The 19,057-nt window shown below is 49.5% G+C and overlaps 1 protein-coding gene across 21 annotated transcripts in view; it reads right to left on the bottom strand.

The window, feature by feature from the left end:
• The window catches only part of LOC100123707 (poly(rC)-binding protein 2), a 78,325-nt gene that overhangs the window by 20,376 nt on the left and 38,892 nt on the right, over positions 1–19,057 (bottom strand). For 7 of the 21 annotated variants that reach the window (XM_032596349.1, XM_032596348.1, XM_016984681.2 and 4 more), the window contains exons 3-6: positions 9,126–9,435; positions 5,539–5,595; positions 4,887–5,288; positions 3,889–4,305 (exon numbers count right to left, since the gene is read on the bottom strand). In XM_032596349.1, the coding sequence (XP_032452240.1) occupies positions 3,889–4,305; positions 4,887–5,288; positions 5,539–5,595; positions 9,126–9,435 (1,186 nt within the window). Of the gene's footprint in view, positions 1–3,888; positions 4,306–4,886; positions 5,289–5,538; positions 5,596–9,125; positions 9,436–9,792; positions 10,093–11,236; positions 11,274–11,407; positions 11,880–19,057 lie in introns of those variants that run through there. The other 14 variants (XM_008204736.3, XM_008204735.3, XM_016984685.2 and 11 more) reach the window with 7 other exon arrangements.

The following is a 19,057-nucleotide window of genomic DNA, read 5'->3' as shown; positions in this document are numbered from 1 at the left end:
GAGAAAACTTCAGATCATGCATGAGAGACACGCTTAGATGCCCGCTAAAAATGAGATTCGTACGTACACGATCTTTTTCCTTCATTTTCCGCGTATAATCCGATCTGTTTGCGCAAATCTTTTGATGAACGAAAAAAGGAAGTGTGGAGAGGGCTGAATGAAGGTTACACGCGCGAGACGGCAAAGTTCATCTATGCCGTCACACACATAACGCTGCGACCTATAACGAAAACTCAATGCATGTGAAGGGGTTGTATAATACTGTATAAACTAAAGCAATTAGTCATCCCTCTAAAATCTCCGCTTTGAAGTATCAGCGATTTACCTTCGTTTATTACAGCGAGGCATTGCAGGCCTCGTAAACGTTTTAGAGGGACGTCGTAACTGTGCTATAAAAATGGTAACGCAATTAAAAAAAATAGAGTATGAAAAACAAAGGAAAAAAATCATCGTAAAAATTTTAAAAAAACTGTCCAAGGGCAGCCCACCCTCGCGCAAACTCCTCGCTATACTGTATGATATAGCAGCTCTACACAGAGTACGTAAGTCGAAAGCCGTGTGCTATACTATAACAGACTTTGTATCTCGTAACGGGGGGCAAATGAAAGATTCATTGATGACGACATGAGAGAAGCAGAGACAAACAGAGATAGATAGAAATGGAAATGAAAGACAAAAGTAAAAACGTAGTACAGAGTTTTCGTGTGAGAGTGTGTTGTAATAAGTGTGTCTAGAGGTGAGTGGACAAAATGATAAAAAAGTTTTTGATGGTCGGAAAAAAATAACAATAACAAAAAAGCTCTCGTGTGGTGAGACGAACGTGATGAGGGGAAAAATTTACTTTCAAACAAGTCTTCAAAAGTATGATCACGCAACATATACAGAGATAGAGAGAGAGAGAGAGAGAGAGAGAGAGAGAGAGAGAGAGAGAGAGAGAGAGAGAGAGAGAGAGAGAGAGAGAGAGAGAGAGTATTATTGGGAAAGCTATATAGTCAGACGAGACAGGGATTCGTGGTCGTTGTTTGTCCATCCTCTAGCGTCAGTTCGATATAGTGGGTGTTGAATTTCATTTTCACGCGCGAAAAAAGCTGCTGTCATCTCGACGATCGTTCGAACGATCGAGAACAAAAAAAACTCCATTCATACACCCAGTATATGCGCATATGATCAGGACGTCAAATAAACAGACATGGTCAAGTGAGAGAGTGAAAAAAAAATATTTATAGGGAAAAAAAGCATTGTATGTCAGGTAAGCGGCGAAAGCTGAGTATGTCTAATAACTGGTGTATGTATATAGGCACTCGGAAAATTACTTGTTAGTTCTCAAGAGAATATTTATATATATTCAAAGGTGTACAATAGCAATCACTGTCTACGTTACATCTGAAATAAAAAAGAGAGAAGAGTAGCTAGTATAGCAGCATCAGCGCGAGTTTTCCGCGTCGACGAGCAAAAAGGAGGCACTTCCAGATCAATTTTTCGCTATTCATGCCGGTTCTATATCTATCTCTCTCGCTCTTTCTCCCGGTATTAAGGCACACTCTTCCCGAGGCGACGCGAGAAAAAAAATGTTTTCCAACTGACGTGTCGGCAGAGCACTGATTCAAGCATTTTCAAGTCACCGTATGCATATACATCGCGCGGATGAGTGGAGAGAAAGCTAGAGAGATGGGATTCAACGTAGACAGTAGAGAATATAAGAGCTAGAGAGAAAGAGACGAAAATGGAATATATATGTGGGTGAGGATATAGTAGAAAGAGGTAAAGGGAGAGAGAGAGAGAGAGAGAGAGAGAAATAGAGAGAATCAATGAATAAGCGCATGTTGTGACCTAAATCTACCTTCTCGTGCCATGCATTCTTCATATCACTATATAGATATACGTATAGTTTCCGCGACGATTCCAATAGCCAACAAACCAACCAATCGAATCAATTACCCCACCTCGCTTATAAGCACCAGAGCAGAAGTTAGTACCGCCATCAGAGGTCGCTAAACACCTGCAAACCCTTTTGTACTTCGTTTAATTACAGATGTCTCAGTCGATTCCTTTTTCGTGCGTTATATGACTTTATAAAACAAAGCGGACCAAGGAGAGATGGTTATAGACTATTTGTACATCGTCGTATCAATACATAGTAATGCTGTACACAACCGAAGTTGCTCTGCTATTATAATAGTAGTAAAAAAGCGGCGGAAAGCTTCAGCTTGTTCTCACTCGCTGTACATAGACAGAGAGAGGAAGTACGAAGTCGAGGCGCGCGTACACATAATCTGCGGTTAGTGTTTCCAGCAGACAGACAGCAGACAGAAGGAAAAAAAAATGACATACGGTCGGAGTAGAAGGTAACGTACGGTCGGACGTGTGCGAGAAGGAGAACGACGACGACGAGGACGCAGCTTCCGATCGATCGCGCGCGCGGCAAGCGCCCTCTCAATAATTCAGTCGGGACGTCGAAAAAGATGCAAATGAGAAACGGAGACGCGGCGGAATTTGCAGCGCTCTCGAAAGATGAATATAACTATGGTAATGAGATTCAGAATCAAAGACCGGAGAAGCGTTTTCTCGTCGCTAATAGCAGCTTTAACCACCCCCCTTACTCCTTCGACTTTCATTTCTCGCGTATAATATGCGCTGAAATTTATTGCTGAGAGCCGAAGACTGTACGCCGCCAGTGTATAGTCCTCTGTTTTTACTTCGCGATGAATTTGGAGCGTTGAAAAAGAAGCTCGATTAGTCGAACTTTCGAGCTCGGAAGAGAGAATTTCGAAAATTTTCAAGCGCGCCTCATCGCACACGTCTTTTTCGCACATTATTATCGCGATGCGCTCCTCCTCCTATTTTTTTTTTCATGCACATCGCACTCGAAACTTCCCGCACAGGATGTATCGTCGCGCGAGAGAGCAGTATTCTCTCGTTTGTTTGTTTTTTTTTCAACTTTCGAAACTTCGATCGCATTCATTTATCAGAGCCGCTCCACTTTTCAACGAGCTGTCGATAAGTAGTGTGCATTTATCTGTTTCGTTATATATTTATATAATGCGGCGTCCTGCACAGCGAGGGATATGCCTCCGGGAAGGTTCGCGCGACCCTTTGATATCGATCTATTTTTGCGTCGCTTCTTTTTTCCCGCTAACTCGAGTAAATAGACTGTATAGTATAACGAAAGAGAACGGAACAAAAAGAAAATAAGCGAGAACACGTGAGTACGGGAGGCTCGTTTTATTCACAATTATATACATAATAAACAGTGTCTTTTTTTCTTATTCACATACAGGCATGCGGAAAAGCGTGCAAAAGCAAAGCAAGAGCAAAAGCGGCCCGCGGAGTTCGAAGGTCGTCTCGAAGACACCTTGAACTCGATGGGCGCGCGGCGTAGTGTACGTCAACAAACATTCAAAAGAGAGACAGAGACAGAGAGATAGAGAGAGAGATAGCGAGGTGATAGAAAACCAGGGCACGTGGTGGTGGTCATACACAGAGAACAGAGTAGGCGAGAACACAGGGTGGGGGGTTGAAAAAGAAAATCGGGGTAAAGCCAGGCTGTACTAGGGTTGGCCTCAGAGCAGGGGACATCAACAGACACTAGCCGGGAGTAGAGCCAGAAATAGAGACAGAGATAGGGGTTGGGGGGGGGGTGTAACGAAGGGCCGATGCAGATAGGAATGCGTTTATCGCCCTTCCCGGTCTTCTGCGGCTCTTTGACAAAGAAGCAGAGTACGATTGTACGATCCGCACAGCCTGCAGAGAACGAGTCGAGCGCGCTGGAGTAAACAAAAAGAAAGAGAGAAAGGGTGAGGGAAGGATGGGTCAGTCGGATTGGGTCTGTAGGAGTAGAGGGGGTAGGTTGGGGTGGCTCGTTGGAGTCACGAAAAACAAAAGACTTACGGCGTCTGCCACGAGGTGTGCGGGCGGGAGGGCTGCCTGCAAGTGTCCACTCTTCAGCAGGGGGTCGGCGAGGCCTGCCACGCTGGCGTGTAGGGAGCTCGGGTGTAGAGGATGATGGTGAGGGTTGGCGAGGTGGGCGGGCAATAGGGGATGATGCCCGTGTGGTGAAGCTGCGAAGGGCGAGGAGGGGTGGGCCGCGAAGGGCGAGGTCTGTAGAGTTTGGCCGTTGAGCGAGGGCGGGTGGGGGGCTGTCCCGGCAGCGGGGGCGGCGGACATAGGCATTACTGTACTTACGTCCGAGTGGGCGGGCACCGCGTAATTACCCTGGATGGTGAAGGCTTGCCCACCAGCCAGGATCACTGGCCCACCAACTTGGGGTTTGGGGCGATAAGGGATCGTGGCACCTTTGGGAGGGGACTGAAACAGAAAGCAGAACAAACGACGATGCGCCCGTTTCGTGTAAAACAGAAAACGGACGACCGACAAACGACAAGCATTATTATTACGTACTATGAGACATTTTGATTTTATTTTAAAGATTTTTTTTTCAATCTCTGTTCTTTGACTTTCATCGGAGGGAGAGATGTTGCATGTCAGCTATTGGTTCGGCTATGGGGACACTGGGCTACACTGTGTAGACAGTACACAACGGGTGATATCTGGTATCTGGTATTGTACAGGGGGAGACTGTAAAATCATTCCGTCTACCTACCGATTGTGTACTTGCAACTGTCCACTCTAGCTTAGCCCATGCCCTCTCGCCGTAGTGGCAATTGTATCTTTTGTATCTTTTTCTGAAAAATTCAAGCTTTATGTCAGCCCTTCTTCCACAACCAATGGCTTACGACAACATTGCTCGACGGGCAAGAACGATCATTCGAATCCAAAAACCAAAGAGCAAAGCTCTCTTTTACACAGAGATCGTTCCTCCCCGCACCGCCAATGAAAATCAACAACGTACGACAAGTCGATCGCGATTCGGTTACATGAAGTCATACCTCTAGCATGACACAGCATATGTGATATATGCACTGGGTGATGGCCTCACTGGTGCCAGATATGGTAACAGCCCGCTCAGTCGAGTTGGGCAACATCTCGGAGGCGACTTGAATAGAAGCTCCAGTGACTTCGCGAATCTCCTTGATCTTGGAGCCACCTTTGCCGATGAGGGAGCCGCACTGAGAAGCGGGCACGATCAGCCTGAGAGTGATGGGAGGCCTGGGGACACCACCTCCGCCTCCGGCGTTACCGCCACCCTGGATGTCGTGGAACTGGGAGCACCATTCCTCGAACTTCTTGCAGATCAGGGTGAACGCTTTGAAGATCGAATTCGTCGGACCGGTCACGGTCACTATTCGCTCCGGGCACGAGCCGTCGCTGATGTTGATCTTGGCTCCGGACTGCGACAGAAGACAAGCACGACGTTATGAATCTGCTGTTGCTCCTCTCTGTCCCGCTTTCACGAGAGACTCATCGATCGCGCGGAAAATCCGCTCTCTCGCAACTCGCGCAATTCCATTATCAGAGAGATTGCGCGCGCGTCGAAAGGCGAATTTATTGAATCTCCTCGCGGAATATTTCCAGCGAGACTCGCAAGGGAGCAAGAGATCAGAGAGATATACATTAGAGCAGAACAAGGAAGATAATTACCTCTTCGCGGAACCTCTTGACGATCTCTCCCTTCTTGCCGATGATGCTTCCGACCTCCTGAAATGACGAAGAAAAAAGAGCATCGCATGAATATCGTCGCATAATAATAAAACGACGAGAGAGCGACTCGTCCGATTAATCACGCGAAGTAGCCACAGCAGCGGCAGCTCGCAAATAAAAGCAGCAGCAGTGGCGGTAGCCGATAGACCGAAAGCTTTAAAATAAACCGTCGAGAGAGCGCGCGACGTATAGGATAAAAGAGAAAGACATGCGCGCGTTTGCTCGCTCGCTATAAAGGAGAAATAAAAATAAAAATAAAAAGAGGATCAGCGGCGGGGTGAGCCAGGGAGAGTAGCGTATTTTCTAATAATAGAGGCGCTAGACTCGCCGGTCCAGCGCAGCAGTTATGCAGTAGTAGCAGCAGCGGCCGGCTGACCCTCCCGATAATGTCACGCAGATCTAGACGACGAACGGCGCGTAGCTGCAAAGCGAGAAAGCAGCAGTGTGCGCAGGTATGCGAGCCACTTCTAAACTTAGTCGCGAGCTAGTAGAGAGAGAGAGAGAGAGAGAGACCGGCTTTTTACCGGACGGTATCTTCGGTGTGTGTATACTCGCAAAGCTATCGGGAGAGTAAGTAGGCTGGCCGCCGATGCCACTACGGTGAATCAGGGCTCCCACGCGGCGGAAGTCGAGGATCGTTAACCTCTCTCTCTCTCTCTCTCTCTCTCTCTCTCTCTCTCTCTCTCTCTCTCTCTCTCTCTCTCTCTCCTCGACGAGTTTTCCTTAGCGCCGCCGATTAGAACTCTGCGGATGGTTAGGTATATCGCGAAAAATTCCGCTAATCGAGTACTTATGCGCGAACAACCGCAGTTAAACTTTGATTATCTCCAAGCAAAATAATCAGGCCAGCGCACAGGCACACACGCGGTATTAGCCGCCGCGAAAACGAGCGGAAAGGATGCACACGTTTGGAGTACGAGCCGGCGGTTTGCGGCAGAAATGAGAGAAAAAAACTGGCACGCGGCCAATGATCGGGTTAGGTCCAACGAGGGGGTGGTGAGGAGAGCCAATTGATAGGCTGAGGATATCGAGGAGTGGGGGACCCGGCGCATGCGCGGAGAACATTGACATTGAAACGCGTCGTTTATTATCACGCGGCGGCAGCTCGCGAGAGAAATTTATTTTGCGTGCCGGTTTTACTGCCTAGAAAGAGAGAGAGAGAGAGAGAAAAGGACTCAAAAGAGTACACAGTATACGCAGCAGACGACAAGTCGCGATGGAAAACGTCGGGAGCTCGTTGACTGTGTGTAGCGAGTCGTGGCTACTGGACCGGGGCCAGAGGGACGCCAGCCAATCGGTCAGTCTGCGACGGGTATAGCGATATATTCTATTATCGTTTCCGATATTCTATAGGCGACAGCCGATACCCGACTATTACTCCCGCTCGATTGGCTGCACTTGCGCGTATCGATGGAGAACCGCCTCTATTACGCTCATCTATACCTATATAATACTTTTCTCAGCGAATGACAATGGCAAGTCGGAATCGAAAATAGGTCGTTATTATTCCTACCAGTCGAGGAGAACATGGCTCGCGCGCGCAAGAGGCGCAAAAAGAAATCTGGCAAGAAAGCTTCAAGTTCAGCGGTAGATTTATAAGTCTCGCTCGCGCGCGCACGTGGCCTCTCTTCGTTTTCAGGGAAAACAAATGCGTCTGGCGGATCTTAATCCAAGAGAGGCGGAGAGAGAAAGAGACACTGTGCGCTGCATCGGTACAAAGGCGGGAAGAAGAGGAGGGGAATAGGTAGCAGCTCGCTCGCTCGCAATCGATACCTACGTACACTTTATACTCACTCTCTCTCTCTCTCTCTCTCTCTCTCTCTCTCTCTCTCTCTCTCTCTCTCTCTCTCTCCCGGTATTCGCGCGCGCATACTCTACTTTTAGGCGCTTCGGGCCGAGTATATTTTCAGCGACGGCCGGCAGATGTGTCGCGAAGAAAGGAGCTGCCGAGCATGCAGCAGCTGACAAAAAAGAAAAAGTAGAGGGGGCTCGAGACACTGCGGGGCGAGAGAGAGAGAGAGAGAGAGAAGCCCTCAAGAGGAGAGCGATATATGCGGGCCGCGGAGAGCATCATTCAGATGTGCAAGAACGTGCAATAATTTTCCCGCGACACTCCAGCGGCTCGATCGGGAGCACGCGGACTTCCTCTTTTTTTTTAATTTTCGAAGACCAAGCGCGTAAATCGTTGCTAAGTTCGTAACGAGATCTCGGGAAGTTTGAACAATCGAGAGCTCGCGCGTGATTAAATAATTACGAAAGTTCGAAACGGCGACGGCAACAACAACTCGGCCTCGGCAGATTAGCCGCTGCAACTCGATTCCGCGCGACGCACTTTTAATTCGTACACAAACTTCGCAGAGCTGAGTTTAATATGGAAGACGCGCGGCGTTCGGGCGCAGCCCGTACAACGGGATTGTAAAATTGTATACTTCTAAAATAAATCCAAACGAGGTCGTCGCGCGGCGCGCGCAGTACTTTACCCACCGCAATCGTCCGGCGACTTATAATCGTCAGCGATTCCATCGATTATCGTCAAGCACACGTGGTCCGTCGCTCGCTTACGCGCTATAAATAAATACTCATCGCGGAAATTGAATTAAATCGCTTTTTGGGTTATGCGCGCGCGACTAATGCGAAAGAGAGAGAGAGAGAGAGAGAGAGAGAGAGAGAGAGAGAGAGAGAGAGAGAGCGGTAGAGGGAGAAGAAAAAAATTCAATCTCGTCGCTGCCGAGCGGGAAATCGATACGACGGCGGTTATTAAATTCGCTTTTGTCGAGCGAGCGAGCCATTGTTCTCCATTAAATTTTTAGCGCTCGGGCACGAAGTTTATCAGCCTCTCTCTCTCTCTATCGAATTACCGCGCGAGCAGTGCGCCAGGTAAATCTCAAGGAAAATCGAGTTATGACTTCGAAACGTTATTTTTCTGGAGGAATGAGCTGGGCGTATAGTCTCTTTTCATAACGACCGCGACGATTATCCATCGATTAAAATTACGCCGCTACGCAATAAACCTAGCGCGAGGATCTATCGGCGGAGAAAGGGACGCATAATGATTATAATAACGAGAGGAGGAAGGGCTCGAGTTTCGCGGGAGAGAAGAAGAAGTACGAGCACACGACAATGGAAGCCGACGACAATGGCCTCGAGCAGACACACACACACACACACGCACACACACATACAGCGTATAATGCGAAACTTGGCAGACGCGCGCGACGGAAAAAATAAATAACAGACAGACGCAGCTGCCTCGCGGACTCGCATTGATTTTACGCGAACGCATTAAAAGTAACCGTATAAACAATTCGTCGTCGCGAGCTCTTTACAATAATCGCTCAATCGCCACCGAGTGTATTTCCGTAAGTATCTCCTACGTCGTCGTGATAAATCGGCCGGCAGTCAGTGCCAAGATGCCGGTAGCTCTCGCTCGTCACTTATCACGGCTTGTACAGTAATATACGCTGCTCGATGTGACAGCAGCGTGCTATACGAGACGAGAGAGATCGTGTCATCGTGTGTATACACACCTTGCCCTGCATGATAAGGCGGATGGTCAGGGTGACCGAGGGGTCATCGTTGAGAACAGGCTTGTTGTTTCCGTCCATGCCGTCCATTGGATCGTCTTCTGCTTCGACTTGGGCAACTACTCTTGCTGGACTCGAACTACTCCTGTCGTCGTCTCGCTTGGCCGAGGGACCGGGAGTTCTTGGTCCGGACGAGGGAGTCGGGGAATATGAGCTGCTCTTCTGACGATGCTTCTTCTCCTGATAGTAACGCTTACGCTCGTCGTAACTTGGCTGCTGCTGCTGATACTGCCTCGGGTAGCGGCTGTTTATTCTGTGAACAGAAGCGAGTCATCGTGTTATTATTATTATTATTATTATTATTATTATTGCCACTGCGACGTTGTGAATTATAGCAGACGAGGAGTAAAAAAGCATTAGCCGACGGAAGCGTGCACGTGCAGCGTCTCTTCTCACGTCTGTTTAAAAAAGAGAGAGAGAGAGAGAGAGAGAGAGAGAATCGAAAGGGTAGCAGTGGCGGAGCAGCTATTTTCTCACGATTCGCTGAAAGTCCGGCGCGGCTCCCCTCCCTCCCGACGGCTCAGCGTTCATTGAACACATCTGGCGCGGGCTAGTGAACTTGCTCTCTCTCTCTCTCTCTCTCTCTCTCGCTCGCTCGCTCGGTCCTTACGTAACCGCGTCTACAGCAGCGGATTATATTGTGCGAGAGGATGCAAAAACCCTCGCATTCCTCCCGTATGGTAGACATGCGTTTACACGCAAAATGCGAGAACGCGGGCTCTCTTTCACGCCCCCCAAGATAGCGGAGTGCGAACGATGGAATGTCCCGTGCAGATGTAAATAAACTCGTGCTCGGGCTCGCGCGAGAGATAACGCTTCGGAAAAGACGTTTTTCGCTGCAGCGCTCCGCATTCCGCTATACACGTAGGTATGTGTGTGCGAGCGCGCGCGAGAGAGCTAATCCACTTGGCGACTGCAGCAGCAGCCGCCGCCGCTCTCCCCGTTACGACCGGTCGAGCGAGGTGCTTTTCCCGTTTTTTCGCGCAGCCTGTCTATCTCTCTCTCTCTCTCTCTCTCTCTCTTCGGCTCGGCTGTTCTCGATTCGCCAGACGCTCGCTCGGAGAAAATGCAAAAAGAATTTACAGCGATTCGAACGTCCTGCTGCTGCTGTACCGCGGCGTGTATGTGTGAGTGTGTATATGCGAGGGAGAGAGAGAGAGAGACAGAAAACCAGACGCGCTGTACTGCGCGAAACAATCAATACTCGCTGTGCTCTGCCGCCGGCTTTTGATTTCGGAATGTCTCTCTCGCTCACTCCTCCGCCTCTCTTTTTCTCTCGGCCGAGAGTCGAGTTTTTCGCGTCGTTTTCCTTGACGATGCGGAGCACTTTCACGAGGAAAAAGCTGCGCGGCCGATTATTATTTTAATGTCCCGTGGGTTCCGGCAACACTGTAACATACAAAGAGAACGCCGCCGTCGCTACTGTGCTCGAGAGGTTATAGAGGCGTGATTCGCACGTTTCGCACCACCTCCGCGATGCACTCTGCTCGCTCCTCCGACCCAAAATCGATATGCACTCGTCGTGTGCATCGAGCTACTCCGATTCTTTTTCGCACACGGCGCCGCGCGTAAACACAAAGCCGAGCAGAGCTTCGGCAAACGGACGCCTAACCTAAAAGAGCCGTGACGACGGCGTGGTCGCGAGCGATTTCGTCAATAATATCCGCCGCTCGGGACAGACGGTGAGGAGGAGGAGGAGGAGGAAGAGGAGGAGGAGGAGTCGCTCCGAAATGCATCGCCGCCAGACGACTCACTCACTCTCTCTCTCTCTCTCTCTCTCTGCTCCGAAACGAGCTCGAGTGTCAACACTCGCGGTGCAGGCGCGATTGTTGCCCTGGAAAATTTCTCAATCCGCCTGAAAGCCAGCCATTATAGAACACAGTGGTAGACACTCGCGGCCGGAGAGCAGCGCACTCACACACACACACACACATACGCGGGAGCGCGAGCGACGCCGGAAGCAAGGGAGAGAAAGCGAGAGACGCGAAAATCTCGGCTTTCTCGCTGCTCTAGATGCGAAAAAGCACGGGCACATATTCCGGAGCGGAGATAACCTCAAAAGCGACCGCCAGACTCGAGGGGACGAGGAGCATTGCGGGGAGCGAGCCGGCGTGGCGTTGCTTTTATATGCGATGGCCGCAGAGAGACACGGCTACGCGCGATATAACGTACAGCACACACCTATAGCTGCACCGGCTACGGCGGTGCGTCGCACATTATTATACCTGTGAGGCGGCGACTCGCTGCTGCTTCCTCGTGTAGCTGCGACGACGACCTCAGCCTCATTCGCGCACAAAAACACGCACCACTGCCTCTTCCTTCTCTCTCTCTCTCTTTTGCTCTGGCACTGGACCCGCGCGGCGGACACTCAAACTCTCTGCTGCAGCAGCGCTTCTCCGCTCTCTATGCAGCACGCACTCTTTCTCTCGGGAGACGACGACGGCGACTAGAGTGTGCTCGCGTGTGTATGTGTGTGTGTGTACAAGGGAGCAAGGGAGGGGGGAGAGAGAGAGTACGAAAGAGAGAAAGAGCTGTATACGCGCTGTGTGTACTGCGAAGCTGCACCGACGACGTAGAGAGAGAACACGAGCAAACGCACGACACACGGGCACGGCGCGCACTAGCGAAAACGCGGGACTACGTGCGCCGATTAGCCCCCCCCCCTCGCGCCACCCACCGCGCGCTTGCTCTTTCTCTCTCTCTCTCGCTCCTGACGCGAGTGCGACAGAGAGAGGGAGAATATGCGCCGCTGCGGCACAGTCACGTCGGCGCGCCTGCGCCTATCGTTGATAAACCGCGTCGCGCGTGTACCTACGTTTATGTTCTCGCGTTTTTTTGCCACCATTCGGTTCGGACGGCTCGTTTTTAAGACGATCGTAGAGTACTCGCTCGCTGGAAAAATTACGTTGCATGCGCGAGAGGGTGTTTCATGTAGACGAGCACGAAACCGGCGGCGTCGTTGTGTGCACGCCGCTCTCTCCTCCGCCCCTCGGTGGCGCTGGAGTCGACTCTGCCCCCCCCCCTACCTCCTTGACATGTATATATGATGTATATGCGCTGCGCTGCAGGGCGAGTCGAGTTTTCCGCTTGGACGCCAGGGGGCGTGAAAAAGGCCTGGACGCGGCAAATTCAAACGCAGCGCTAAGCTTGCACATTCAGACGCGCGGAGCTAATTGGGATAGAGGGAGAGGGATTCTATTCCAGCGGGAGGTTAATTGCTTTGCTTCATGCCCGATAAGTTTCTACTCGGGCCGGCGCTCGAGACGAAACAAACGAACGGACGCTTTTCTGCCTCTCTCTCTCTCTCTCTCGCTCTCGTCGTGCCTACAGAGCGCGCGCGTGTACGTATAAGATCGAAAACTCGATTAACGCGTTTCCAAACTCGTTTCCGCGCCAATACAACTTTTCAGCCGAGAACTGCCGCCGTCGTAGCTGCTTTTCTCGCTTTCAAGAAGCGGAATTAGAAGCGACGGGATATATCGTTCATCGTCCGAACCGTTGACTGTAACTTTTGCTGATACACCGTTCTCTTATTTTTTTTTTCTCCCGTGTATACAGTATCCGGTATGGGCCCAACCGTTATCAAGTATTGACTCTGATAAAAAAAAAAAAAAAAAACGCTAAGCGACAAAAAAAAACGCGCATGTACAGCCCGATGGAAAGTTTTAATTAATTATCGGAAATCTATAGGCGCGACCGGGAGGGAGGAGGGGGATATACAGTGCGTAAGAATAATCAAAAGTTTGCGACTCGATATACAGAGAGCGACGGGGCCGATTGAATTCGATATTGCTGATTAAACGAGTGTAATTTCCATCACTTATCAATACTCAATTTCAGCACCCGACTGCAATCACCGGCGAATTATAATAATACGGAAACGATTTATTTCGTCTTTTTCAGGATTTATCGACAAATTGGAATTTTCGTCGTGGGAAAATCCGTTCGCCGAATAACTTGGTTAATTAAAAAAAAAAAGTTGCGCACACGCGCGGATACTAACGAGGAAATTTAATTGCGACGAGCTCTCGTCTCCTATACTAAAACGGTCGAAATAACGAAATCAACCTGTTGTTTTTCCTCCAGCACTGGGTGTTCTATACGTACAAAGCTTGACTTTCGAAATAGCTTTTTATAAATTCGTCGCTCGAAGGATAGTCGCGCGCGCGAGAGCAACAGTTTGCGCAAACTATAGACGGAACACATCGAGCGGGGCGAGCAAAAGGAAAAATCGGAAAGTTTCGCGCTCCTGCAAGTTTTAACAACCGGTATACGCGCGCGTACCTAACCTACAAATAATACGCTGCAAAAACTTGCCCTTGCAGCGTCGGCGCCATTGAAACGCGCGTAAGTATCGAATATCGTTCGGAAATTGTGTACAGCGGCTTTTGTGAAGTCAATTAACTCGGAGAAACGAATCTCTGTTTTTATCGGGTATCGCGTCGCTCTGATGTAACCCGGGCCTACGCTGATCGACGCGTTCGAGGGGAAAAAATTGACATTTTTTCCAATCGACATTTCGACTTCATTGTCTCGCACAGTTATTATTCTGGGACCGAACATAACCTCAAAAAAAAAAAAAAAAAAAAAAATCGTTATCAATTCGGAAACTACGCATACTCCCGATACCTCACCCATACACTACCATAGAAGATAACAAAGTGAACCGAGCGAGAGGGAGAAAAGTGAAATGAGCACCGGGATAGCTGGCTGCTGCACAAATGATTCTCGCGCTGGAGCGCGCAATCGCGGAGAGAGTTTACAATTTTCTTTAGCCTCCTCTCGCGCTCGGCTGCATATTTTTTCATTCAGCATCGTCGTCGTCGCGCGGGGACTTTTTGAATTAAAAGCGCTCGCGCACGGCGCGTATAAAACAATAAACCATTGGGGAACTGCCGCTACCTGCAGCAACTCTCGAGCGGCACTGCTGCCGCTTTTATCTACGCGCCTGCATTCATTGGGAGCTTTTTTCCCTCCTAACGCTGCGCGTAGCAGCAGCAGCTTCTTATTGTTTCGCGTCTCGCTGGTTACTTCGTTTTTTTTTTTTTTTTTCCTACTTCTTCTGCCCTCTTGAGCAGGCAAAGCCGGTCGGTATTTTTCTTTTCGGAGAGGGGGGAGGATCGAGTGTCTGGAATTAACGCGGTTTTAATTCGACATCGGCGTTCTTCCGTCGGCGCTGCTGCTTTTGATTATTGGAAGAGAGAGACTAACTTTTTCCAGCGGTTGACTCGCGATGGAGCCTCTCCTCCAATTAACGGCGAACAAAAATGCTCTGGAAATATAAGCGAGCTTTTTTTCGGAAAAAAGAAAGCACAAAGGGAAAGTCGCGCAAGGAAAAGGTAAATTTTCCAGAAAGAGAGAGAGAGAGAGAGAGAGAGAGGAAATGGAAAAATAGCGCGACGAAGTGTTGCTCGAGGCTCTGGCGCGCTCTTTCATCCGGAGAGACGCATTGTTTTCCCTCGGCGCTGCAGGACTTGGATATACACGAGAGCTATAGCGCGGGGTCATCGCTGAGCAGCGGCTTGTGTTTAATCAGGCCTCGTTAGCAGCACAGCATCGGCCGCTGACCAAATGAAACTGCGCGTCTTCGTTTGTCCACCTTTTTCCGCGAGCTATACTCGGGAGCGCCTCGGAGATGTTGACTTTTACGCGCAGTTCTTTTTGTCCTCGTTATAAAACGTATTATTAAAACCTCGTCCGCTGCGCATATCGGAATCCGATACATAGCTGCGTTTGGTGGCGATGACGATGGCAATAACAATATAAGGTATACAGGCCGACGAGTCAATTACACGGGTATAATCGGCGCGAAATCCTCAGCCGGCCAATCGGATTGTCACCGCTTGTTAGCGGCATGCGCGAAACGAGTCAGGACTGCAACGCCGCCGCTGCGGCCGATTATACGAGTTAATCGCTTTATTTGGCTCCTATCTGCGCTTCTCCAGCTGTGTCCGGCGATATGCTACGTATACGCGTAGCTCTGGATAACTGGCCTTTAACGTTTGCGCGTAATTGCTCGAGAAAAGCCTGAAAAAGTATAAGCTAACTAAATAATTATGCTTCGCTCGGTTTAATGCACAGCCCACGCGCAGACTATACACACACACACACACACACATATACACACAGCCGAGAGCTGCGCAATTAGCATATCGCCGACTGCCGCTTGGCTTTCTTCGGCTTGTTGTCGCGCGCGAGATGTTCCAACTAGTATATAACTCCGAACTAGCGAGCCTTGCTGCTTCCGCTGATTTAATTGCAAATCTCTATGCAAAACTGTCGGGGATTTCAATTACCCGACCGACTGACTCTCTCATCCCCCTTCCGACGCGTAACTTCTGCTTATACACATATCCGTTATATATACACACACACATATATATATATACACATATATATATATTCCGATCATTTGCGCAGCTACTCTCGTATAAAACCCATAGCCGTGGAAAAATGCTGCCCGGGGCACAGCAGCTCGTATCGACCTGACGTCTCTCTGCTGCGAATTCCTCGAGGGCTCTGGGACGCGGATTTTTTTTTTTTTAGTGTGCGATTTTTTTACGATTTAATGAAATGCGCGAGCGCAAAGTCGTATATTATGTATTACCGGCGATTGTTTGGAATTATGCGCGCGTTAAAAAGCGAATTTTTAATTAACGATTCGTGCGTGTGTACGAATCGATATAAACGCGAGCATCCTGTTCATTTTGTTGAAAATATTTGCGCGATGAGTATATGCGTGTGAAAAATTGGGCTCCTCTTTACAGCGCGTAATCGAGGTGATGTATAATAATTTCCTGGTTAACGAGCATTTCGATAATATCCGGGAGCGTCAAGTTCGCTGGATGTATGCGTATATAGAGAGGAGAAAAAGGGCAAAAAATTGGACGTCTGCTTTTCCGATACTTGTATATATGTACAGCGCGTACACGCAGCTACTCGAACGTACGAGTGTTTGCGTACACGTGTTTTCGTATTTTCGAAAAACAGCGGCGATGAAAAGTTGGACTTTTTATCGTTTGTTAACGCGAATTCAAGTAAATAGCCAGGATAATGATAATAAAGCTGAAGAAGCGAGAGGGGCGCTTTCGAGGCCCGTGAATTTTTAAGCGCTGCACTTTCGGCTCATGGATTATGCCATCTGCGCCCCGTCGCGGAAAATCGAAAAGCTCTCGATGCATAGTTCTTTCCTGTCTGTAGCTATACGCGGCTCCTATATATACTCAAAGAGAATACGTCGCGGAACGAGCATATTGTTGCAAAGAGCTGCATCGGGGTATATGGAACAGTCGGTCGTATAACCCGATTTCCACGTGTAATTACGCATACTATATACGTTGACCGGAAATTATTGATTCGAGATTTCGCGCGCGCGCGGGAAATTCGAATTTCGCGTTCATGATTTTTAAAAGCTCGCCCCCCGCGCATTGTATACAATATACATTACAAGCTCCCTCCTTTCCCGGGCCGCGACCAGGTAAATTATCCGGTGAATGTGTATACGCAAGAGCCGCGACCAGGTCGATAAACAATGCCCTATTTTCCGGATAAAAATATATAGCGTAACAAGCTACGAGAGAACGACTCCGATCGAGTCGATCATTGGAAGTTGCAGCGACGGTTTTTTTTATATATATATATATAAACCGCGACCGCGCGATCGGAACATTTATAGATTCAGGCTTGATCCGGGCGCGGCATTAATGCCAAAATCGAGCGAACAATGAGCGGCGCTCGGTACTAAATGCGTTCGCGCGGCAGCTGCGTCTCTCTCCCTCTCATTTCGACCTTCTCGAAAATAACGGCGCTTCTCCTTACATCGACTTTCCTACCGCATAAAAACCGCCGCAAATCGCGGAAGCTCCTTTCACGCGGGCAATTGTGTTACGAATTTTCCATTTCCGCGAATAACGAACCGCGAAAGGAGCTACGGCTTCTCTTCTCCCACGTAGCACTGCACAATGTAACCCGAGCGGGCTTGAATGGAAAACAAATTATACTCTCGCTTTCGGGGATAAAAATGCCGCTGTATACAGATACACATCGCGGCGGCATTACGTCAATAGTCTCGGCTGCTTCGATCCGCTCTCTGACTTTCTTTTCAGCTCTCCGTCGAGCTGGATAGACAGATAGAGAAGGTATAGAGCGAGGGAAGGGAAGAGAAGCCGCATCGCGACCCTTGCGCGGTTCTTAGCTCTCTCTCTCTCTCTCTCTCTTGCGCTGAAAGCCAGCGATGAGAAGAGAATGGAGTGGCTTTAAACTAGTGGCCCCCTTCCATCACGTCGACGTCGCTGCGATTGATTTTCCGGCGTATAGGCTACTTCTTCTTTTTTTTTTTTCGGGCGTGTTTTTAGAATATTCCTGTATGAATTATTTCGTTAACTCATTTGCCGCGAGCTTTTCGATTTACGCGGATTTAGCGGTTAAACTCGCGGACGCGCTTTAATAATCGCCCCCGCAAATATCCGCGCACAGCGGATTAATAAAGCCGATAATAATCCGCGGCGATACATGCGGTTAAAAGGCATAGTTGCATTATTCGCGCTAATTGCTCGCGGTCAGTCGGTGATGCTTTCGAGGGATCGTTAATCAAGTAGACAAGTGCGTAACCAGAGTATTTTTCAGTTCGACGGATCCTCGGACTGTAGTTCGTTATAGAGACTCGTCCACGGAGAGTCTTCAGAGTCGGGCTCTATCGGTGCTTTTGACGGGACGTGGATTGCTGAAGCTTTAATCGGGCGAAATCTGTCGATATGGCAGCGATTGTTTTCGTTCCATTTCCAGGTACGCGCTCCGCGACGGATTTCAGGGAGAGACCGACATAGCGTCGCAAGCTCTTCCCGGAAAAATCGCGATGCTCTATCGCTCCGATGAGTTTACTATATAGTCTCTGCGACGGCACTCTTTTCCGCACGTGTTTGTGCACACATGCGCATATTGACCACCACCGCCGCAGTGTCCGTGTACCCGGTCATAATCAGCCGCGCGCGGCAGCCGGACTACATAACCGATAGTCCAATATGTATCCTAGCGCAATTATCAAACAGTCCGACAACACGACTGCAACCTACGGCCCCAAATACTCCGAGTCGACGGGGGGAAAGAAGCTAGCTGTCGCCCATGTACACGTCGACGTGAGATTAAAGAGGAATCCAAGCACCAGCTATAGGTATGCCAGCTGTATATACAGCGACGCTCCAATTCTCCGGCAATTTTCGAGGAAATTAAACAAAGTCCGGAAACGGACGGACAACCGGGCTCTAGAGAGAGAGAGAGAGAGAGAGAGAGAGCTTCTGCTTCCTCGCTGAGCGGAAAACATAAACCGGGTCAGGAGAGAGAATCTCTCCCGCGCGAATTATGAGGAAGTGGCTTCGAAATTTACGCGACTAATAATAAACGTCGCGCGGGTCTTCCCCGGTTCCGAGATTGCGCGCTTGACGCCGGGAAAAACGGGCAATCCAATCGCCGCAAGCTCGCGCGAGAGACGAAAAACAAGCCGCAGGTGTCATTCGCGAGGGTAGAGCGTATGGGGGGGCAAAGCGAGCGATAAACAGCTCGCAATCGCGCGCGAATTCGAATTTGCATTGCAGATGCGGAAATTGACCGAGCGCGCGCGCGCCCTCCGCTAGAGAGAGAGGGGGGGGAGGATAAAGAGATATACGTGTCTGTACACGTATATACAGAGAGAGAGAGAGAGAGGAAGCGGTGAAGGTTTTGCGCGCGTGTCGAGAGTCGTGCGCGTCACGACGAGGCTTTTAACCTAATTTACGAGAGACAGACGGCCGGAGGTGCGCAACGACGGCGTTTCGAGAGGACTGAAGCTGATGCCGAGGCGCGTCTTTATTAATTACATCCCCCAAAGTGTCCCCCCCCCC

This window comes from Nasonia vitripennis, chromosome 1, assembly GCF_009193385.2.
Source record: "Nasonia vitripennis strain AsymCx chromosome 1, Nvit_psr_1.1, whole genome shotgun sequence".
In the NCBI taxonomy this organism is placed as follows: Eukaryota; Metazoa; Arthropoda; class Insecta; order Hymenoptera; family Pteromalidae; genus Nasonia; species Nasonia vitripennis.
Note: the sequence above shows the minus strand (reverse complement) of the source record. Positions and strands in the feature narration are given on the sequence as shown.